This window comes from Gymnogyps californianus, chromosome 10 (assembly GCF_018139145.2).
Source record: "Gymnogyps californianus isolate 813 chromosome 10, ASM1813914v2, whole genome shotgun sequence".
NCBI classification, from domain to species: Eukaryota; Metazoa; Chordata; class Aves; order Accipitriformes; family Cathartidae; genus Gymnogyps; species Gymnogyps californianus.
This window is the reverse complement of record NC_059480.1, coordinates 23,197,954-23,219,955: the sequence shown is the minus strand read 5'-3', so window position 1 is coordinate 23,219,955 and position 22,002 is coordinate 23,197,954. Positions and strand designations below refer to the sequence as shown.

Here is a 22,002-nt window from a genome sequence, read left to right as displayed (position 1 = left end):
CTAGGTACACCCGAGGAAACAGCTGTAGGACTAAACACATGAACAAACTGAGGTGTTGTAACATGCATTAATCTTAATCTCTTGCTAGCAGGCATCAGCTTTCTGTAACCATGCCTGCTGGCCCCGGTTGAGCTCTCAGCTGAGTTAATGCTCGGTTTCTAGGAGCTTGCAGCAGCTCAGCTGGAAACAACCTTAAACGTTCAACTTCGGGCACGGGGACTGTGTGCAAAGGAGAACAAAGCAGAGGAAAGCCGAGTTTGGACTAACGCTTACTTCAAGGTTTACACTGAATTTTAATCAAGTGTCTTGTGCAGCTCTATACTAAAGGTCTTTTTCTAGCTGGAACTCAGACCTCTTTTTGTATGTTATAGGATCCATCACATATCTTCGCAGCTATCACATACTTAAACCATACAGCTGCATGATAGAAGTAGTCAAGATATTTTGACAGAACTAGTTAATACTGTAACATCTCATCCAAGTTGTGCTGCGATCTTGGATGTCGCATCAAGCTGGTGATGACTTAGTAAACACATTCAGTCCAGTTACCACTTACTACCATCTCTTGTGCCAAGATTTTAATGTGCTTCAGTGCATGAAGGAAATTTACAACCAACACCATGAACATGTATTCCAGCTCTCCCATTTCATTTCAGTTAAAAAAAAAAAAAAACAAAAACAGCAGCAATTATATTATAGCTTCATAGCAGATATTTATAACAGCTACAAACAAATGCTGGTCTAAAGCTTTGCAGACAGCTCTCAGGCAAACTTAATTATTATAGAATTTATAGGAATATTAACCACTTTCTTCCCAGTACTACAGTTACTACTATCTTTTAATGACAGCAGGTGGATATAAATTACATCTTTTCTGACATAGGTTTACTCTTAAGTGGGAAAGCCAGGAAGAAGCCTGTTGTTACAACTCAGCGTAATGATATTTTTTGACTCTAAGTCATGGTCTAAAGTCAAGTAAATGGAGCTGTCTCCATACAGTGGAAAGGACCCTGGAGCAGACCTTACAAGAGTAGTAATTTGTCTTCAGAATGGACATAACTCTGGTTGCTGTCTGTTTTAAGTGTAAATTATATCTACTGAAGTTGTGTTTATGGGGGAAAGAGGAAAGAGGGTTTAAATCCAGGAAAAGAGTTTGAATTCTTCTGCAGTGTCAATTGGATATCTTGATCAAAATCTGATTCAGATTATCACTCTGCTGCTCTAATTCCACCGAGTCTTTGTAACGGTCTAAATGGAAGAAGAATCTGACCCACTGTTGAAAAAGCTTTGGCTTGTGACCTCTGTGTGAACCTATGCTCAGAAATGAGTTTCAGCCTGCATGACTGAGCCCACATCGAGGCCCTGTCTCATTAATAGCTTCTCTTAATACATACAACCACGTTAACAACCTGATGTTTCTAGGAAGCAATGATTCAAAGCCATTCTCTTATTTAATTTAAATACCAGTGAAAGTGGACTGGTCTGTATATGTTTTAAATGACAGAAGGCAGTTTGATCTACCAGTACCTTTTTTTAAAAAAAAAAAAAAACCCAAAACTTTTCAGAATCCTGCCATAAGAAACGCTTTAATGAAATGAAAGCCTTTGTCATGATCTCCCAATGGCCAAGGCTCCTCACCTTATGGTATTTTCACAGGAGCCAGGACAAAGATAAGCTACCTGCCCCAGAGGACCCGCAGCCTAGCAGCTGGGACAGGCTGCGCGGAGCCAGCTATTGGAGAAGGATGGAAAGTTAAAAGCTACGGGATCTGTTCAGTGCCTGCCAGTCACCGTCACATCCGTGTGCTTCACCAATGCCTGTGAATTCAGCTTCACAGCTCCTTTGTGAGGTAGGAAATTACTACTCCCTCTCCTGCAGAAAAAGAAAGTGAGGCATAAGGAGATTAAGTTGTTCTCCTGGGGTCCTGCAGGAAGTCTGTGGTAAAGCTGAGGATGAATTTAATCCATTGGTTTAGTCACGGGTCAGCCACTCTCTCCTCTTCACCTAGAAAGGCTGGGCTTTTGACACAACCTTCATTTCTGCAAGCCGTAAGCATCCTGGACAATATACACTGTCACAAGTGGTTTCACTTCCCTGTCCTGCTTGTCTGCATTTTACAGACTGGCTCAAACTGTAGAGATTTGTTGCACAATAGCGAGATCATCTTACCTAGTGTTTTGAGTCAGTCTACAAGACAGACAAAGTTTAGCTGCAAAGCTCAGATTTAAATCTTCCGCATAAATTAGAGCCCACTTCTGTTTGCTTGCTTCCCTCCTTCCAGGAAGCATGAAATATAATAAACACTACAAGCACAAAAGAAAAGTCAATGAACAAAAACTTCTACTATTAATTACAAACATTAGTGCAAACCACACAGCAGATTGTTTTAAGTAAGCTCAGTATTTTCTGTAAGGAGGTCATACAACTGAGGTTTTAAACACAGATGAAGTCACCCTCTTTAGCCAAATAAGTAGTCAGCTTTGAAGTTCACTCACATAAGCAACCTGGATTCTGCTGCTACACATAATTTTTATCCTACATATTTGTATGTATGCTCTAATACTTTTTATTGAAAATATATTTAGTCCTGTGCTTTTATAAAATATAAATAACTAAAAGGCAATAGAGACCAAATTCCAAAGCTGAATTACATGTTTGGTGATGAGACTTGTCTAGCATCATCCTAACTGCCTAGAAGAGCTTTTTTTTTTTTTTAAAATTTAAACGAGCCATTTGTCTACGTGCCTAAAAGCCAACACCTAAATCCATGCTTGACATTCAAATGCATGGCTCTGCTGCCAAAGATGAGAGTGCTCACCACTGTTGAAAACTAGCTCCCATTTTTACATAACCAGATGTAGATGTAGGTGTTTGGCTTTACTTCACATCATTTGAAAATTGTGGCCTTTGTGCCTAATTAAGAGTCAAAGCTGGAAAGTTGCAGCCAGTCAAGAATGCTACAGGAATGCTGATCTCCTTGCTCAACATTTCTATGTTTGGCAATTATCATCTGAAAGAAGGGGGGTGGGGGGGAATCAAACTTTGAAAAAGTATTTCTCAAAATACTTTGCCGGGCAAGGCCAATCGAACCAGGGAATGCTGTAGTTAGTGGTCTGTAACCCCCAGCAGCTGCAGGTGAAAGTGCACTTTTTCATTGTTTGCTCTTTAGCAAGAACAGACACCAGAGTTGCACACCCTGTGTCTTCTAGAGAGACTCTCTCTTCAAAGGTTTTCATCCAGCCATTTTATATAGCTGTTCCTGGTCTGAATGCCCGCTGAGAAATCAGTAGGCCAAATGGTGAATATCATACAGCCATGAAAGCAGTCATCGAAGTGATCGAGCGTGACTTCCACGCCGGCGTTCTCCAAGCGCTTGGCGTACATCACCCCGTCATCTCGCAGGACGTCATTCTCACAGGTCAGGATGTAAGTCTTTGGCTGCAGCTGCAGAGTTTCATTTTCTGCAAGGAGAGGGACTGCTCGTACATCAAGCAGCGCTGGTATCTCCTGGATGATTTCAGCCTTGCCTGTGGTTTGTATTACAGGCTTGTAGTTCTTTTTGAACGATGAAGGCAGTAGGGATGTCCAGTTCAGACGTCCTCTGAAAGAGAGAGCTTGGCCAACGTCAAGAGCAGTGTGGTTGTTTATCAGCAGTGAGTGAGCCAAGTCATAATTACCATTGAAATAATCTATCCAATAGTTGATCATGACATAACGAGGAAGAACGGGCATATTCATGTTCTGCTGATAAGAAGGTGTATTGAAGTCAAACGCCTGAAGGACTGGATAAATTAAGGCCTGCAGTTTTGGTCTGATGGTCAAATGCTCATCTTTGCTAAGCTGTGGGAAAAATACAGGATTGGGATTATAAAGAAAATAAACATTACAATATCAACCTAGAACTTCATACAAGCAACCATTCATTTGCCAATTTTTAGGCCAAATTCTGCTCTTATGCAGATAATGTTGCTCTTTTGTCTGAAATATTAGCAGCCTGATCTTTTTCTTCTCTTGTAAAGATGGCCATTCAGGCAGACTCAGTATCCTGCCTCCAACAGAAATCAGTAGCAGAAGTTTACTGAAGGGTGTAAGAAGGAAAAAAAAAAAAGTGTGAAGTGGCATATCTCTAACACAGTGCCCAGTTTAACAATTGGCAACTGAAGGGCTTCCTGAATCAAAGGAGCTATTCTTGCTTTTAACAGCTTTTCATGGATTTTTCTTCCATGAATTTATCTAATTGTTTTTTTCAGCATATGCAAATTGTTGGCATCCACAGTTTTCTCTAGCAAAGGCTCACCGTGTGCAGAAGCACCTCTCTGTGTTTCACTTGACTCTGCCATCTGCATTTGATTTGAGCCTACCAATTATACATTCAGTGCCCCCTAATTCTTTTACTGGAAGAAGCAGCAAACACTTGTTTTTCTCCATCTTCTACACAAGATACACAGTTCTCTACCATATCTCATCTTTTTTAAAAAGAATTATGCATCAGGAAAACGAATTAGGAATGCTTTTTCCAAAACATGGTACTATCATGTTTATCAGTGCTCAATATTGAAACTTTTAGTGTAATTGCCTCTTATTAATTTTTTCACCCTAATTCAATATTGCAAGGTTGTCATGATAATTAGTTGTCTGGACAGGGTATCCACTTTCTTATCACCAATGGTTACGGCAATATGAAAAAGCTAATCATAATATTTCACTCAACCATGAAAAATATTATTACTTGCCCCAGGCTGCCTTTAAAATCTTTACTAGATTAAATCCAGATTACATTTAAACTGCAGATACATAAAAGAAATGTCCTTAAAATTGCAAAATGCTACAGGAAGACAATTTAACAGAAGGATTAAGCTTCATTTATTGTATTTTTTGTCCTTCATTTGTATTTGAAAGAAATAGAAACATATTTTCAGAGCCAAGCATCTGAAAATATGAAGCTAAATTGATGTTACGCATGTACCTAGTTACCTACTTAGAAAAATAAAGTCGTCACCAGCAAAAGGGGTAAAAAAGTCATTTAGCTACTTGCTCTTAAAATCTGGCCCATAACAACTCATAACTGTAGTAAGACATTGCAAGCTATGTGATTCATATTGCAATTGACTCATTTTTCTTCTGTAAAGTGACTAGATGCTGCCTTTCTACCATTCTGTCTTTAGGATTGGCGCATCACCTTGTGATGATGCAGCACAAAGAATCTGTCAACCTATATGCACCACTGAATTAGGGATTGTCGTCGTGTAATACATAACAGACACTGGATGTTACCTGCTGACACACCGCAGCTGCCAAATTTCCTCCCGCACTATCGCCAGAAATTGCAATTCGACTTGGGTCAACTGAATACTCAGCTAAGACATCAGGCTGCAAAAAATGCTTGGTAGCACGAAGAGCATCATGGAATTGCTCGGGGAAGCACACCTCTGGTACTAGCCTGTATCTACAAGGAAAAGAGATGGGAGACAATTATTACCGACGATGTACCTCTCTTTCAGGATTAATACGTGACATCAGGTATTCCTTAATGGCAAATAACTATTTCATCAGGATAAATATAATGGGAAAAATATGAGGCGTGTAATACTTATGTAAGACTTAGTCTTATAATTAATGCTCTAATTCTGAAAGATTAACACAAACCTACTAAATATGAGTAATACTAAGATAGTATGAAGTTGTGCAGCACTTTCCTAGGATTTCCCAAGAGAAGATTTCATCATACGTTATAAAAATGAAATATTTAAAACACCCTTGGCAAGGGAGTCATTATAATCAGGCTGTTTTTGATCCAAATCCTCACCTTAACTAGTACAAGGGAGAGTAAGTCATATACGGCCAACAGATTCCACTGAGCCAAATACCTAAGCAGTTCTGTTTCCCGAATTTTTACCTGTGCTCAGGGGAGAAAGAACCTTGCTATGCCTCTGTGCCATGAAATGAACAATAGTCAAGAAGTGAATACCAATTTGCTCCAATGCAACAGATTCAGTAATTCCTCTCCTTTATCGAGGAGTGGAGCAGGAATATACCCATTGCGCAGGTGGAGAGACTGAGGCACAGAGAGCAAACAGTCTGCCCAGGAACAGTCAGCCGCTGAGTCCCATTCAAGAGATTTTCTCAGTTTCTAAATAACAGTGCAGGAGAAGTCTCTTCATATTTACTGAATGATTTGTAATATAAGAGTTGTTACTAGGCCTTATGGTACAAAGCATGTCTTCTGTTTGTAGCTTTTTAATCAACAGATTTTACATATTCTCAGCAGGGCCAAGCAAAACAAAATCCAGTTTTCTGATTCAAAACATTTTCTTCAGAATCTAAGCTAAAAAAGTTTCATATGCAGAATAAATTTTAAACCCAGGTTACATGCAAAGTGTTTCAAACTCCAAATCTGACCTGCTTTCAGAAAGCAATCTATATATTGCATCAACTACAAAGGACTACGAGAGAGTCCTTTGGGAACTCCTTGCAAAACTGGATAACAGATTGTGCATATATCATGCAAGCGAGACGTGCAATTAAACCAATGAGAAATCTAATTAGTCTTCACTAATTGAGTACAAACGCCTTGACTGAAAGATATAATGGCTAAGGAGAAGAGGTAAATAATAACTTAGAGAAACAGGAAGAATTATACCACCATAAATCAGAAAAGGAATAATAAGGAACTTGTCAATACACTGCTCGTCTGGAATAGCCAACAGCTGCTTTTTTACTTTTCATTGTTTCTACTAATAAACAACAAAGTAGTAAAAAAAGGCAACCCTTTAAAGTACGCTATAAGTATTGCATGAGTAACATCAACTCCATATAATTAAGTTGCAATTAGATCACAGAGCTTGGTATGTAATCAACTGCAGGTGGGAAGCTTGAGTAGTTATATCAAGTGATTGGGTTTGCAAAAGAAAATATTGACAATGAGGATGAGAAAGTACCAATCAAGTTGGAGTCGTCTAGGTAATGTAGTTGGCTAGTTGAGAGGTTTGTTTACCTTGGAATTGTTCAGCGAGTTAAAAAAGCAGCCCTGCTTCTCTGTTGTCTGGCACCCTGGCAGTTCTCTGCTCCGGAGTGGAGTACAAGGCTTAAATGAGATGACTGGAACAGTGGGAGATTGAGAGAGCAGCAGGAAACTGCCAGACTCCACAGTGCATTCCGGTTAATGAGCAGGGGTAAAATGATTTGATAATTTTTTTGTTGCAGACCCTTGCTCAATATGACTTAGAAACTGTGGTTTATAGACAGACTTCAGGGGGGTTAATATATATATTTTAATATTATTTATATATAAAATTTTAAATATATATATGTAAAAATATACCTTGCAGCTGTGGGAGTGGCCATTGAGGATGGGAAAAGTCCCTCTTGCTACATGAGGAGGCATAGAGATGTGGTTCAGCCTTCCTTCAGGCATATGTCATGTCCAAATGTGTTTGGGTTTTTGTTTGATTGTTTTTAAAGTTCACAAGTATTTACAGAATCGTAACTTGGCACTTGAGTGATCTCAGGTTTTAGCTACACTCCTTACATGTAGATACAATTGCCAGATGCACTAAAATTTGCATTTTAGTATTTGTCCAACTGAATTAAGTGCTACTCTCTTTTCCCACATTTCTGCCTTTTAAAGTGACCTCAGAAATAATTAGAAACCCAAATGAATTTTTGATACCATTCCAATTTGTTCTAATTTTAAAAGGGTAAAAATATCAGACCGGTAAAGAGAATTACTGTCCAAGTTAAAGCCTTATACACAAGCCAGTAACAAGGGAAAAGCTACAAGAACTACATTACATATTTCTAATACCTTAAAACTACTCAATCAGTTTTAGGCTACTTACTCAACTGAGACAACTACAGCATTGAGAGATTCAGCCATGATTCTGCAGAGATTGTTATAAAGGCTCGTTCCTGGAACAAAAGGACATGGTGTTAGGGACATACGAGTCCATTTAGGTCAATATTCAAAGCTGTACGTAAGCCTTCTCAGAAAATATAAAGACATGACACAAATATAAGCAAAGTAAATGAGATCAGCTTGCAATAGATAAAGCGCAAAATACATACTGTAGCAGAAGGAACATAATTCACACCTTGAGAAGTCCTGCAGTCTAATGCTTGCTTTCCCATCTGTTTCTTGGTGACTTGGGGCATGTCATTTCATCTACCTAGCACAGTTCTCTCGGTTGGGCAAAATTTAAGCTACCCAGTGGTTTGGGGGCATTAGCATCCAGAGACAGTTATCACTGTATGAGTCACTGCTTGTTGTTTATTTTATTATAGCATGTATTGCTTAGATTCAAATGAGTTGCCCTATTAACATCAACTGAACTACTCATTTAAGGGAGGATTAATCACAGCTATCCTATTTATCAATGGACTATTTTCTTTAATTTTATTCCTTTCCAGTTACTTAATCGTTGATTTCCGGTACTATAAAGTATACTAAGACACTAAGCGTTTTCTAAAGTATCTAGTCTTAGAATTTAATATTTAGCTGTAATATTTGTGCCATTAACTTCTGCATCTTGGACTCGAGGATAACATCTGCCATAGCTGAATTATAGTCATCCAAACAAAGCGCGGTAATTTAATATAATCTTTTTGCACAACAAGAGTCATATGCAAACTGTTACAGAACAAATGAGGTGGGCAGGGCGCGAACAAACATCCCTTAGGCAGGCATAAGAAAACCCATCTCAAAGCACAATTCCTCTGTAGAAAGAGGAGGAAAATTTTTAACTGCTATAGGATTGCAGGACAAAGAGACTGGGATTTCCAAAGGCACACGAAGGACAGATTTTAAAGTTATTTAGGAACCTAAATCTGACTTAAATCATGGTCTAAGTGACTTATACATGCATAGTCCAAATGGAATCAATATAATCTTTGTTTTGGAACATTTCTGAAAACCCCATTAATGTTCTTTTTGTGTAGATGAAGCCACAGAGTGCATCAGGGCTGTATGGACTTCATGATGTCACGGGGGCAGCGGGGAAGGAAAAGAGGGAAGGCTCCTATCAGATCTGGATCTTGGAGCAGCCATGACAACCGCACGCCCTTTCTCCTCCCAAGGCTTTTCTCCTCCTGTACGATGTGGAAGGATCAGTGGTTAGCTTATCGTTGTCTATAGCTGTACCTTATTTTCTCTGATCATGTTTGTGGCTTCCAAGTTAATTGGAGTAAATAGTATTAATTTTCAGGGTGATTTCTGCTGGTAGCGGCAGTGGTCCCCTAAGGGAGGGGGCCAGACCACAGGACGGTAACCCACCTCTACCCGTTTCCTTCATCACACTGCCCGTTGTCTGTGATCAGCAGCACGTATTCCCAAGTATGAGTTATTTAAGAGCCAAACATTAGCAATGCTGTTACACACAGTGTTGTTCAGCCCACGCTTCTTCTAATTATTGTGTGAAAATGGGGCAAAACCCTTACCTGTAGTCACTGGATCCTGATCACCAAGGATCGACTTTTGCACGTGACCATAGCACTCATCATGGAAAATGGGGGACTGGCCCAAACAGCCCATCCAGGCATCCCAGAAATTTAAACAGTAAGCTATTTTGTCCTCTCAGGACGTAACAAAATTAACCTTTTGGTCCTTTTACAGCTCATGTGCAGATAAAATATGCATTTTTGTTGTGTATTCACGATATTTTTCCCCTTCCTCCTTAGAGCTGATCTCCCAGAGTGGAGACAGTTACTACTGAATTCAGGTACGTCTTAGCAAAATTGTCATCCCTGGCAGGAAAACCAGCTTTTGGCTTCTCCTGCTAGGAGAAAACCAGACCAGAATCCTATTTAATTACTGGCAGACACATACTTGCACTTGCCAAGGCCCAGCCCCCTCCGTGGATGTAAACAACGCTGCGCTTGAGCCTTTCATCTCGCTTCGCAGGAGGTTCAAACACTCTGACTTCCACACCATCAAAAACAGCATCCGTGATGTTAATGTCTTCAGAGGAGACAGACTTCAGCTTGTCAAAGGTACAAATCAAATAATTCAAAACTATCAAGTGATGGCTGAGTCTCAGATAGTGAATCAGGTGACACTAGGGGAAAAAAAAAGAAAAAGGGAGATTTCTGTTACTTCAGGGCACATCATACGATACTGCATTGATGTTTAATGCAACCGTCTTCAAAGGGCAGGTCCTATACGAAAACGAATATGGATACTTAGAATATTCACTGGAAAATGAATGATTATCAAAGACCTCTAATGCTTTTAAAGCTGTATTAAAACAAAACCCTGTCCATAAAAGATTCTCTGTTGTCAAAATAAATCAAACCACGAGCACTATGTGGATCAAGACAACTGTGAATGAGCTCTCAGATCCTTGCCTTTGAAAGACACCTCCGAAAGGAGACGAACCTCACCAGCATGCTCCGCTATGGGACTTGTGAAGCTCCTCAGACCACTGCCAGCAGAGGGCAATACCACACAGGCAAAATTTTTGTGGTGGTAAGGTATCAAAAATGCAAAGTATTTCTCTTGTTCCACCTCAAAGCGTAAGTCTTTCCACTTCCAAATTAAGAAAGTTCTCAAGGATTGCAAAGCAATTTGAAAACAGGAATGGCCTCAAAGGAATATAATGGTTGGTTATTAGCTTGTCCCATATTTACCTGCTGAATTGGGAAGGATCTGAAACACTATCCAAGAATCATGGCAGGTTAGTGATTTTTTTTTTTTCCCCCCAACCCCAGAGACTAAAGTGTGTTACTTTTTTTGCGGGGGTAAAACACTACAAAAATGAAGAATGATGTGATCTTTCTGTCCCCTTATGGTAGAAGGAGAGAGATTTTATCCCCTTTGGCTATCCAGGATTTTTATTTTTTAAACTTTGCCCTGAATAGATTAAAACCCTGTTTCTCTCAGCAAACAGTACTGGGATCCAAGGCACTCCTCCAGCCTAAATGGTCACAACCTGCTCCCTGCATATGACCTGCACACTATTTGTAATGCATACTTGTTGGTGAGCCAAAGGACTGCAGGGACTACGATGTCCAGACTGGCCATTAAAAAGAAAAAGTAGTGGGGGTCCTTCCCCTTTTGCAAAATTAATCTCTGTCCTAGTGACAAAGGCTAGAAATTGGATAGCCATCCAGCAAAGGCTAAGCCCTTTGTACAACTTTCTCAGTCAAGGCAATGAAGTTGGGAGGTAAAATTAATACATATACCTAATGTACACCTGTAGGACCACTACCATAAGGAAAACTGTCAGCTGTGACCTTTTAGTTTACATACAGGTACCAAATACTTGGAAGAAGAGGTGTACTGTTAGGTGCCATGGGGCTTGTCTACACACGACCACTTTACTGTTTTAACTCTGCTAGTAGCACTAGTGCGGAGCAAACCTGCTAGTATGAATTAAAGATGCTGACACCTGAGAGCGAGCAGGCTCACCCAGGTACCTGTCTAACCGCATTCACGTTGTGAAGAACAGGTAGTTGCCATAGTTTAACCTGTACGAAAACTAAGTGGAAGCAAAGTCTGGTTCCTTGTGACAGACATGATTTTGCAAATAAGAGTTTCAGAGTCTCTTTCTGGTTTCTGTTACCTGTTCACAAGGACAGCTATTTCATTTTCTTGACTTGGGTTTCTTTACCATACTTCTGCAATACCATTTTCGCAGCCACTTTCAGTGCCAATTTTCAGCTTCTCTGCCAGGAGCGCCTGCTCACGGCAAAGGAAGGGCTAACAGAGGCAAACACACACCTCCGGAGGAAAAGCAAATTTTGAAGCATTCAGCAGTATCCATGCCAAAGATGATCTGTCCCCTTAGGTCTACAGCCCCAGCTCCTTACATGTAACTTTTTAATCTGTCATCAGTAGTCTGAATATAAAAAAAGTGAAATATTGGCTTTCAGTCAGGTGCTGTATAGAAAAGGCCCTGCACAGCCCCACTTCCACTGCAGATTGCTGTAAAAAAAAGACAAGCTTTGATTTTTTTTCCCCCCAAAATCGATGCCCAATACAATGGGCTGCTATGCGAGCGGGTGGAGTAATCCACTTCCAAAACAAGAATTTACAAAAATTACTTTCTTTTCTTGCTTTAGCTTGTGGTAATGTCACCCTGCTGAGATAGTTTGGTGGGAAACCAAATTTTAAAATGTTTGCTGCTTTTTGGAAGGAATATAGTTTCTTTATACTGTAAGGCTTTTCTCTGGGAGAAGAAACACAAAGTATCCACCCGGCGGGAAGAAATGCTGAATTCACAAGGCTGTTTGTATCTCTGAATGTCAGATCATGCTTTTCTCCCACCATTACTTAAAAATTCCCACAGGAAAACCCAGTTTGAGTTTGAAATCTCAACAGCAATACATCTATTAATAACTCGGCACACAATTTGTTGGGCTGCCACTGATGTAACCAGCTAAAGATCTGATCCTCCCTGTGCCCCATGGAGGTTCCCAGGGAAGGTAACCACTGGGAAGCAATTTTAGAAATACTGTCAGGGAAAACGTTTTTGTAGATTTTTTTAGCCTGACTGTGCTGCAATAGACGTCCCATTTTAGTTTTCTCCCACTTTAGTTCACATTCTTTGTAGACAAGATTACCACATGTTCCCTGGAATCAGAAATATTTTATTTTCAAGGCTAGTGTTGTTTACTGAGAAGTGTTTTGCCCTGTTCTTAACCTGCAGATGGCCATGGTGCTCTGCAGTTTAATCACACGCTCTTATGCCTTTTTTTTTTATCCCCTATAATAGGCCACTCTTTCCAAGAAACCAAAACCAAAAAACCTGGAAGAGATGCTTTGTACCTCAGGGCACAAAAGCAACAGTCCTAATTTCTTTGTTAGGCATAGGCATTTTTTTTGCCAAGCACTTATCAGACAGATTCTTTGTAAGTATATCTATCTAATCAGCCTGTTTGGTTGTCATTTGTAAGGCATCAGGATTGCACTTTTTGCTGGCAAAGAGGTAGTCTTGTCCAAAGTTCTTACAAATAAAATCCTTGTATTTTCTTTATCAATATTTAAAATAGATATGTAATATCTTATCACTCTGTAATATAACTACTGGCAGAACCAGATGCGTTTAATGGTTGGCTAACTCTCTTCTAGGACTATGTTGCCACCCAAAGGGCAGACCTGCCCATCCTGTTGGCTGTGCCTCCCTGGCACCTTTCTTGCGTGGGCACTAATGAATGCGAAGCCTCAGAGCATGACCTTGCTGCACCAGCTCAATATGAACCCAGCAAAAACAGAGAAACAACATTAAACTTCAGCCAGGTCACCATCTCACTGATAACCCAAGGCAGGAAAGAGGGAGTGGGGGGAAAGGATGCAACCAGCCCTTTTGGCAGCAGTCCACAGTTGGATTGCCTTAAATCCATTATAAAGCTGTATCTAGGCATCTCATGTGAGCAATAATTAGTTTAATCTTTGCTGGTATTTGTGATTTTTACCACCCTTCCTGTGACAACATGCAGGACTGTTGCAGGCTATCAAATATAGCACTTAAATATATTTGGGAATTACGTGTGTGTGTGTGTGTGTGTGTGAATATGCATGTGGAAGGGAAGAAAGAAACAGTGATGTTCTCTGGTGAAAAGGGAGAAAAGACAGTGCTGTAACAATAAATCTAGTGAAAAGGAAGAGAAAGCAAAAGGACAAAGGGGAAATTAAGAGACCACAGAAAAAAGTAAAGACAAACTCACAGAAAAGAGGAGATAGTATAAAGATGAAAGCCCTGTGGGCAATTAGCCCAGAATTGCTGTGCCAGCCACAGGCACGGCACATCACTCAGTCTGGGTTGCAGTGGGGAGTTTTCCCATGTAACGACTGGTTTCATGTATCCGTCTGAATAAACACTTTTGTCTTCTGAACAGGTAACTCTGGGGAAATGTGGCTGGCGAACTTCACAGCGTTATGGGCTGGACTGGGTAACGGGCTGACACGCACCAAGAGCGCTCAGCTGCTGGGCAGTGAGGCAGAGCTGGATGAGCAGGAGGACCCCAGGAGAGGAGGGCTACACACGCTGGTGAGGCAAACATGAGTGTTTTGCTGGCGTTTGAGCCAATTCAGCAAATAACAACCACTTTGGACATATTACAGTAGCCCAACTGACAATCTATTGCTCATTTCTGATTGCAGCTTTCCATTTTGGGGCCATTGGCTCCCCGTGACCCACGGCTGCCTCGGCAGCAGTGTGATTTACACTCACGCTGTAATGCTCCCCAGCTCTCCAACAAGTCAGGCAAAGCAACCACTACAGCCACAATCTCTTTCTCTTTTACCAGGACATCCCCATAACAGGGGTTTTCAGGAAGGCACAACCCAGGGACCCCCTAGAGACTAAACTGTTCAAGACTGCCACCTTCTTCCTGGTAAGTTCTTTGATGAGGGGTACCAGATATTGAAAGATTTAATTGATGTAGGAGAAAATTTTCAATAAATGAAGAAAGGAGTCAGGGTTGTGATAAAAAGCAGACAGAATGAACACAGTACTGCTCTAGAGAGGCACCATTACTTCACCTTTAACCACCAATCTCTGCCCCTAAACTATTAGGATTCTTCTGTTGGCTCCTCAGCTGGTAGTTTCATGAAGAATCCCAAATGCTCACTGCTATTATGCTTACCTCCCTCATGGACCTGTACTCCAGATTAGTCATGTGTTCCGTATTACAAAAAAAATCCAAAAAAGTTTTTCTGTTGCTAATGTCTCTTAGCCTCTAACAGCACCCAGCACTTTGGGAGTCTTTGTCATCATATGACTTCCATAGCTGACACTGTCCGGCTTCACATCTCTGACCTTTAGCCACGAAATTATTGCAACAGGTCGCATTCAGACGGCACACGAAGGCAGCGTGCCTCTGAAGCCAAGCCGAACGCATCAGCTGCTTCCTCTGCTGCCTTCGCAGCTGGTCAGACCCAAGGTCCTGCATGAACTTTCAGGCCTTGGTGGGATGAGGAATTAAGCAAACAGCTAAGGCTCTTTTTTCATACAACACTACTTGGGACTGAGCCAAATCTCACTCATGACTCAAATGAGTAATGACGCTGGAACTGGGCGACTGAACTGTCTAAGACGAAACTTCCTACCTTGAAAGATGCAGACACTATCGTCAGTTTTGGCATCACTTTGCAAAACACATTTCTATAACATTCGAGTCCAAAATGCCAACTACAATATCTGTAGTCAATAATAGAGATTAGTGAAAAATAAACAGGATCATTTCCCCATTTAGCTGTGTGCAGAACATATTGTTTTGTGTGCATTTCAGGCACTTTATCCTGTTTAAAGGTGAATATCTATTTTCTTTTATTTTACAGAACCATTTCTCAATGCAAGTGCAGTATTGCCCAGTAAAGAATATGTATTTTTAATGCTGTTCTATAAAGACAGTCCTCAAAGACAAGTGCTCTTAGTTTTATGAATTTCCTTTAGAACTGAAAAGAAACCAAGACGACTGTTTTACCGTTTATTAATTAGAAGCAGAAACTAGATTACGTTTTAATGTAATGTTTTGTGCATATACCTATTCACCCGTGATGATCTGTTTTTATACTAGATAGAGACAAAAGTTCTCTGTTACTGCAAATAGGACTTCCAGTGTGGTTCAGTTTCTGCTCAGGTGCCACTGCTGAGAGACCTACCCGCCACAACTAACAACGTGGCTTACTGTAAACCAATGCCAAGATCGTGTTCTTGCATGCAAAAACATCAACAGCTTACTTGGCTGGCTACAACTATGATTTACATCTGTCCAGAAGTCACATACTCTGAAATATATGGGTAGATACATATTAAAGTGTTAGAACTAATTACTGGTTTCTGTAATCCTCAATGTTGATGTCCCATGCCCTAGATTTTATTCCGAAAGCAAGTGAGTGGCAGAGAAGCATGAAGGAATCACTTGGCTGATGAGGACAACTATGAGGATAGTTTTCTCCCCTGTACAGCTGCCCACCTTCTTCCATATACGTCTATCTGATGGCCTCTATCCCAACCCATTTGTCCTTCTAAACCTCTGCTAACAGCTGTCCCAGTTCCAAAAAATCCTTTCTTCCTTGCCATGCACCAGAATAGCAAGTATCTTGACAGTGGCGTTCAGAAGTAACTTATTTCAAAGGGCTTATTAAATAAACATATGCTGCTCTTTATTCTGATAAGGGAAAGTGGTTAGGGGAAGAAGTGAAAAATGCCTGTATCAATCCTGCTGTTAACAGCAGAATTATGAAATGTTGCTTTAGACACCTCCTGACAGACACTAAGTAAAACAATACCTACGGCTTAATCCCATAATTTATTTTATGTGGTTGTCCAAACTTCAGTGAAGCCGAGTTCTGATGTACCTGTATACATATGTATGTACATAGTTTTTCATTTCTGATCTAAAATTGTGTTATATCACAGTTTTCTGTAAAAATGTTACCATGTCCCATTTTGAGACAGGTGAGAAGGGCAAATTGCTCTCAGTTAAGCACTTTCACATCAATTCATTAATATTATTAAAGTCTAAATTTCTCTGTTTTCATTCTGGGGCAGCACAGGACATTAAAGAGGGCACAGGAACAAGGCTCTGAAAACCCAGCTCAATTTCCAGCTCTGCCACTGGAATTTTTGTGACCTCAGATAAGGCACTCCATCTCTTCCTATCTCTGTTCCCCTCAAATTAAGATTAGGATAACAGTATCAGTCCCCTTCTGTAGTATGTTTTGAAACCTACCGAGAGAAACTGCCCTATAAGCACTATGCATTTTTTTAACCATGTGATAATACTTGAATGTTTGTTGAAGTGTCTCATGCTGGGCCAGGGCACTGAGTCAGTCCCAAGCTTGTAAAAAAATTACTAGCTGACTGGGACAAAACTCCAAATGGAAATGCAAAACTTTATCATTAGTACGCTGAAAGCCAGTGACAGCCTTGCTATGTTTTATTGGCAGGGATTATTAATGCACTGAGAAAACAAACACATTATCCCTAACAAGAAATTGTCATGCTTAATTGTCAGAGTCTTCACAAATCTATTTCAAAATAAGCAAGAGACAATCAATTCTATTTGAAGCACGTGAAGTTTGTTTCATGCTCTGGGAAAAAAGGATTACAGTACATTTCAGAGATTTTAAAATCAGGAATGTACTTCTGTCTATCAAACCTACAAAGGAAAGTAATAAATAGCAAGCTGAAAATACATTCAGAAGTGGGTGAAAGTTCAATGGTCACATTTAGATAAATGCTAAACCATTTGGTCTTGCAATAGCCAGTAGAGGAAGAAAGGGGAAGCTGAGCTCTACAAAAGGACATACACTGTATTTTATATACACACACAAAAGCTGTCTAACAAAGTAAATACTCAAGCTTAACTTTTACAATCCTAGCTTTAGTTCACACAGTTCCTTCTTAATGGCAGTCATTTATTCCTGACTTTGTGCTGTCTCTCAGTGTTGGAAAGACTTCTGAACACTTGGAAACCACCTTCTCTTTCTCTCTGGAAAGAAATGCCCCAAGACTTACCTGTTGTGTGATTCAGGGCACCTCTGATGCCTCACTTCTTTTACGCTTCTGTGTAAAACTCACTTGTTCCTTCCTTTAGTTTGTAAACTACGTTACAAGAGCTGTTACCTGCTTAGTAATTTTTTTCTCACTATAGAAGTTACTATTTCTAAGGCCAGAGATGTAAACAACTAAGAAATTACCACTTCCCCACCCCAGAGAGCAGGGCCAGATGTGGGCACCTCAGCCCTGCCTGCCAGTGTGCTCCAGCTGCTACCCGGGCAGGCTCTGTCCGGCCAACTCCTCTTGGGATTATGACCTCTAAAAGATCCCAAAAGAGATACCCTTCAGCCTCCAAGCTAGAGACACCAGAATTCATCTAACTATGCCCAACATACCACAGAAACAAACTCAATGTGTATATAAGCCAATAGCAATATACTTATATATAGTCACAGTCATATGATTTTCTAAAGATAGGTCTCCTTCAGCTAGAGGTTATGGCCTTGATTCAGGTGTTCCTGGCTGAACTGTGATGATGTGGTTTGCAGGCAGCATGCTGGGGGGGCATCATGGCCCCTCTGTCCGTACCATCAATGCATTTGGTCAAGCTGAGCACTTGCTGTTCAGTTAATTAACAACATGGAGCAAGTGAACATCAAGCCATAGATTTTACCAAAGAATAAAGCTATTGTAAGCCACATCTGCATAATTTTCATAGCAGACATATGGGAGGGTATGCAAGCAAACAGGTTTTATCCTTTCATCCTAGAGATATGCATTGATTCAGCAATACATTTGGACCATGAGAAGGCGCCCCAGTGGCTCAGATGAGTGGTCTATCTACTCCCAGACTCTGTCTCTAACAGTGGCAACCAGAGAAGCTATTCAGGCAGAATATACAAGTCTGGACACTGTGTGGTCCACTCTCCTCACGCTTCCCAGCATCCACAATTATTGTATTAGGAACGTAGAAGGTGCATTCCCATCTAGTCCTTTTGGTATCCATTTAGGGGCCCTCTGTCCATTAATTCATTTAATCCCTTTTTGAATATGCTGATGCTCTCATCCACTCAAAGTACAAGTTTTTGTACATTTCAGAACCAACTCAGTAAACTGAAATGCTGCTAGGAAATTTAAAAAAACCAAACAAACTTTCACATACATAGTACCTTATATTGGGCCTGACCATGACTGATCAGACCTTGTAAGAGATCAAACCACCCTAGAAGAAAATAAATTTCACAGCTAAAGCCATTATCAGAAAGTTTGTGATCTTTCATCTGTTTCACATCAAGTCTAAAAACACTGGTAGAAAGTGAGGGAGACATCATAAAGTGACATCTGAACTGTCACGTGTCTTGTGACAAATCAAGCATTCAGAGAGTTTTGTTTAGTAATACAATTCCAAATCAAGGCAGTTTAATATTTGAAAGAGCTTCCCTATGTCTTCTATCACTAAGCCATACTTAATGTATCAGAATAAAAAACATTAATTCTTCTTTTCACCAAAAGCCTGCAAGTTGGAAACCGGGCTAAACCACATCTAATAAGATCTGCACCGTGAAACCCAGAAGAGAAGACCGGATGCCAGCTTTACTAAAATGTGCACGCTTCATTTACTAATCAGGATGAAACCACGAGCAGCCTGGAGCGACCCTGCCCGGAGCTGCCTGCTGCCTTCACCTCGGCAGGCAGAGCATTACATCTGAACCCAAGTCCATTTTCCCCTCCTGGATGCGGTAACGACCCGGTACAGCGGAGACCGGCCCCAGCTCTAAGCCCGCTTGCAGGCGCGGACATCAGTGATGCTGGCGACTCCCCCCTCGGCTCTAACTACAAAACGCTGCCTGCGGCGCGGCTCTCCGGCTGGCCGGGTGCTCCTCGGGCCCCAGGGACCGGGCCGGGAGGGCTGGGGGGGGGGGGGGGGGGGCCCTCCCCCGGCGCCCCACGGAGGACACCGCTCCCGCTGCGCGGATGCCCGAGGCGCGCTCCTCCGGGGCCGACACCGCAACCCGCGGGCGCGGCCGCCGCTGCCTCCCGCCTCCGCCGCTGGGGCACGAACCGAGCCGGGCGGGGGGGTGGTGGGGAAATGTGTATGTGTGTCTGTCCGCCTCTCCGGAGCCCGGGCCGTAACGCCGGCGGGGCCGGGGCGCAGCCTTACCGTCTGCTGCACTGCCCGGAAGGTGGCATCCAGCAGCATCAGCTTCCAGGGGTCCGACACGGTGCCGGGCAGCGGCAGGTACACGTAGTAGGCGGACAGGACGGCCAGCGCCGTCAGCAGCACCCAGGCGGCCCGCATCGCAGCCGCCGCCGCCGCCGCCGCCACCACCCCCGCGGTGCGCGGGGCCGCCTCACCGCGGGGCGCGCACCGCCCCAGGGCCGGCCTCCCTCAGAGGCAGTCCCGGCCTTTCCGTCCCCGGCCCACCGGCTGCGTGCCAGCACGGGCTGCCGGCGGCGGCGGCCTTATCTGCGCCTCGCCTCCGCGCCCGCGCAGCGCCGCCCCGCCCGGCGCCGGGCCCGGCCGCCCGCCCGCCGGGGAGGCCGCTCCGGGGAGGCCGCTCCGCGGAGCTCGCCGCGCTTCGCGGCGGGGGACGCTTCGCAGCCGCCGCCCCTGAGGAAAGCGGCGGGCGGCGAGCGGCCTGTGGTCCGCACGGCTGCCGGGGGCTTCCCCGGTGCGGCCGGGGGGTCCCTCCGGGGAAGGGACTGTGCCTGGCCTCGCCAGGCTGGCCTCGCCCCGCCGATCCACACGGGGCTGCCTTGCCCACGGCCGTGGGCTGACAAGAGCTGCTCCACCGTGCGCCAGGCCACCGAAGGCCACCCAAATCTGCAGTGCCTCCTTCTGCCCCCCCTTACCCTCGCCCAGGCCCGCGTCCCTTCGCCCACCCGGGGCTGGCAAAAGCACCTGTGTGGTTCTGGGGGTGCAGACCAGGCGGGCAGCGAGCCCGACCCACGCACACCCCACCCGTTTCCATTTTTAGGGGTTGCAACACCAGAAGAAGCGCACGGCGGCAGCTCTTTGCCAACAGGGAACGGGATCGTCGGGGCTCGGGCAGAGTCTGCCCTTCTCCACTGAGCCCAGAGGCTGCGGAGGTGAGATCAAGGCTGTAACGGGGATGGATTCCAGTCAATCCGGGAGGATCCCAGATCCAGTGTGTTTCCAGGAGGGACTCGGGGACACCCTTATTTTTGCTGAAGAAACCATACTGTTTCCCATTTAACACATCACAAAACAATTCCAGAAAGGAGATTTTTTTTTTTTTTAAGTATGTTTATTTTGTAATTTTATTTTGGACTGGGGATTTGATGTTTGGTTGGTTGGTTTTTTTTACCCTGGGTCAGTAACAAATTTTGTTTAACACAGGAACATTTCTTGTACCTAAGACAAGAAAATTTTCTAAATAGGTCTTTTTCATCCCCAACATGCAGGAAATATAAGCACTATAGAGTTCAGCCTTGACACAAATGACTACTTAATACTTAGTCACATTCCTACCTTCAGCAAATTAAAATATTTATTTAAATAGCCAGATTCACATGCATTATGAATCTAATGCAGAAAAAAGAATAAGCACTAATTTTAACAATAACATTGCTTTTAAAAATGAATTCATAATACTAAAACATCACATAGAAATATAAATAGAGTCCTGGAAAGGACAAGTTTCCTTTAAAAATTGACATGAAAAGATAATAAAAGAAAAAATATGTTTCTAAGAAGTAAAAGGTCAGCTTTTAAGCCAGCTTTACTGGAATTGAAGTAAGCCCTCGCTGATTCTAAAGGTTGCAAAAGAAAGTTTCTGGAATTTGTGAGGAAATAAGACTCTCAAGCATCTTTAACCTTTTTTCATAACAGCAGCAGATGGAGTTTCTGTAATTTTCACAGTCAGTTTCAAGTAGACTACGGATGTGAAAGGGCTGTTAGGAAACAGGCTTTGTCAAGAGAGCAGCACAAGGTGAGATTCCTGAGGTCTCAAGCTTTTTATACCGAGTCGTCCCTTTCTGTATTATTTTGTGCTCACACTTTCTCGTTTACCTTGTGCCCTGCTCCCCTGCCTCCTTTGCTTTGCACACTCCCATTCCCTTGCTTTCCCAAGCATCTGCCCCTGAAGTCCACACGCAGGATCCTTGAGTGTAATAATTTGTACCTGCCTCTTTCAACAAAAATCATTGTTCCCAAACCTCCGGCAAAACGGAGTCTGGTCCCACTCCTCTCTCATCTACTTATCTCTTCGAGAGAGAGATAAAAAGGCTGGATGGAATTTTTCTGAGGTTTCTCATGCTCCCACTGACCCCCACATACATCTTGTGCTTGATCTCCCCCCTTCCTCACATTTTGAAAGCTACTGCTCTGGCTAAACTGAATCGATAGCTCTTTGAGAAATCTGTTTTTTTCCAGGTGCTTATAAAGAAGTCAGTTGGTTGAAAAAATAAAACACCGTGGTCTGAGATTCCTTTCTTAAAAGAAAAAAAAAGAAAGATAACCCCCAAAATGCTTGCAAGATATCTAGGGGACAAGCAGTCCACCTACCTAAACTCGCACCCTGGAGCCAAGAAACGGTTG

The 22,002-nt window shown here is 42.5% G+C and overlaps 1 protein-coding gene across 1 annotated transcript; it reads right to left on the bottom strand.

The window, feature by feature from the left end:
• Positions 1-565: 565 nt before the first annotated feature.
• Positions 566-19,740, bottom strand: NCEH1 (neutral cholesterol ester hydrolase 1). The gene is made up of 5 exons (XM_050902756.1): positions 19,603-19,740; positions 9,821-10,049; positions 7,839-7,908; positions 5,275-5,446; positions 566-3,840 (listed from the first exon to the last, which is right to left on the bottom strand). The coding sequence occupies exons 1-5, from the start codon at positions 19,738-19,740 to the stop codon at positions 3,223-3,225; spliced, it is 1,227 nt and encodes a 408-aa protein (XP_050758713.1). The 3' UTR covers positions 566-3,222.
• Between the last annotated feature and the right edge of the window lie 2,262 nt (positions 19,741-22,002).

Bases quoted from the DNA above. Each gene is read 5' to 3' on its own strand.
- NCEH1 (XM_050902756.1), bottom strand. From the start codon at position 19,740: ATGCGGGCCGCCTGGGTGCTGCTGACGGCGCTGGCCGTCCTGTCCGCC. The intron at 10,050-19,602 runs GTAAGGCTGCGC...TTTTTCCCCTAG, and splicing joins TCCGGGCAGTGCAGCAGACG to TGTCACCTGATTCACTATCT. The intron at 5,447-7,838 runs GTAAGTAGCCTA...TTTTCCTTGTAG, and splicing joins GCTGTAGTTGTCTCAGTTGA to ATACAGGCTAGTACCAGAGG.